General features: G+C 49.7%; 1 protein-coding gene across 1 annotated transcript in view; it reads left to right on the top strand.

Moving 5' to 3' along the window:
- Positions 1 to 516: 516 nt before the first annotated feature.
- The window catches only part of AURANDRAFT_54482 (hypothetical protein), a gene marked incomplete at both ends in the record, with an annotated part of 3,451 nt that continues 2,834 nt past the window's right edge, over positions 517 to 1,133 (top strand). The window contains one exon of the mRNA XM_009041287.1: positions 517 to 1,130. Within this exon, the coding sequence (XP_009039535.1) occupies positions 517 to 1,130 (614 nt within the window). The remainder of the gene's footprint in view (positions 1,131 to 1,133) is intronic.

Genomic DNA, 1,133 nt, shown 5'->3' on the forward strand with positions numbered 1-1,133 from the left:
TGAGGAGTAGCCTCCTTTGTAGGTACGCTCGAGCACCCACTTAGACTGCCCTTAACCTGTGGTGGGGTAGTAGTACCTGATGTCCGAGGGTAGTGCACTGCCGAGCCACTGGCAGGCAAAAACAAAATCTGAAAACGAATACTCTGAGGTGTTCAAGTAAGCGCTTTGTTGGACACTTAATTGCGATTTCCAACCCAAACCGGCGACCCCACACCCTAAGAAGTGTCCCAATCGATACGACTAGCGCGCTAACTTAATGCGCTCGCCTGCCGGGGGGGGATTTTAAAACAATTTTGCCCAAATTTCAGTCCGGCGGTCGACCCGCGCGCGCGCGGTCGACGGAGGACCTCTGTGGCATACTACGGCCGGCGGCCAGAAATAATAAATTAGTTCTTCTATGGGGGGTCCTAGCCCTATGGTGGTTTTTGGCCTTGCTGCCGGGCTCCTTGAGATCTTGAGATATCAACTAAGTCTTAAAGCAGACCCAATAATCGCGTTCGCTGTAGCTCGCCGAGCATGGATCTATTCCACCACGAATCGTTGATGACGGCCGACGCGCTGGTAGCCGTACTCCTGGAAAAAAGCCCCGTGTTACGGAAAACGGCGATCCAGCGCCTTTACTCAATTGTTGATCAATGTTGGTCTGAGATATCCGACGCAATACCGTTGATCGAAGAGCTCAGTGAAGACGAAAATTTCGAATCTCATGAGATCGCTGCTGCTGTTGCCAGCAAAATATTCTTTCATCTTGAAGAATATGATGACGCATTGAGACTTGCTCTTGGAGCGGGTAGGCACTTCGATGTTGGAGCACGAACGGAGTATGTTGAGATGCTCAGCTCTAAGTGCGTGGATACCTATATTCAAACCTACAGATGTTCTTCGGATGTGCATCTTCCACTGGATCCACGTCTTGCTGATGTTGTTGAACGGATGTTTCAACGTTGCTATGCAGACGGTGAGTTTTTTCATGCAATGGGCATCGCTCTTGAGGCTCAACGTCTAGATAAAATAGAGGAGGTTGTCAAGCAGTGCCCACGTCCGAAGCGACAATCTCTCTTTCTGTACATTCTTGAAATAATTTTGTCGGGTAGTATGGCATGCACGTTTTGTCTACTCGTCGTTCGCGCGTT

Source organism: Aureococcus anophagefferens (genome assembly GCF_000186865.1).
Source record: "Aureococcus anophagefferens unplaced genomic scaffold AURANscaffold_20, whole genome shotgun sequence".
In the NCBI taxonomy this organism is placed as follows: Eukaryota; class Pelagophyceae; order Pelagomonadales; family Pelagomonadaceae; genus Aureococcus; species Aureococcus anophagefferens.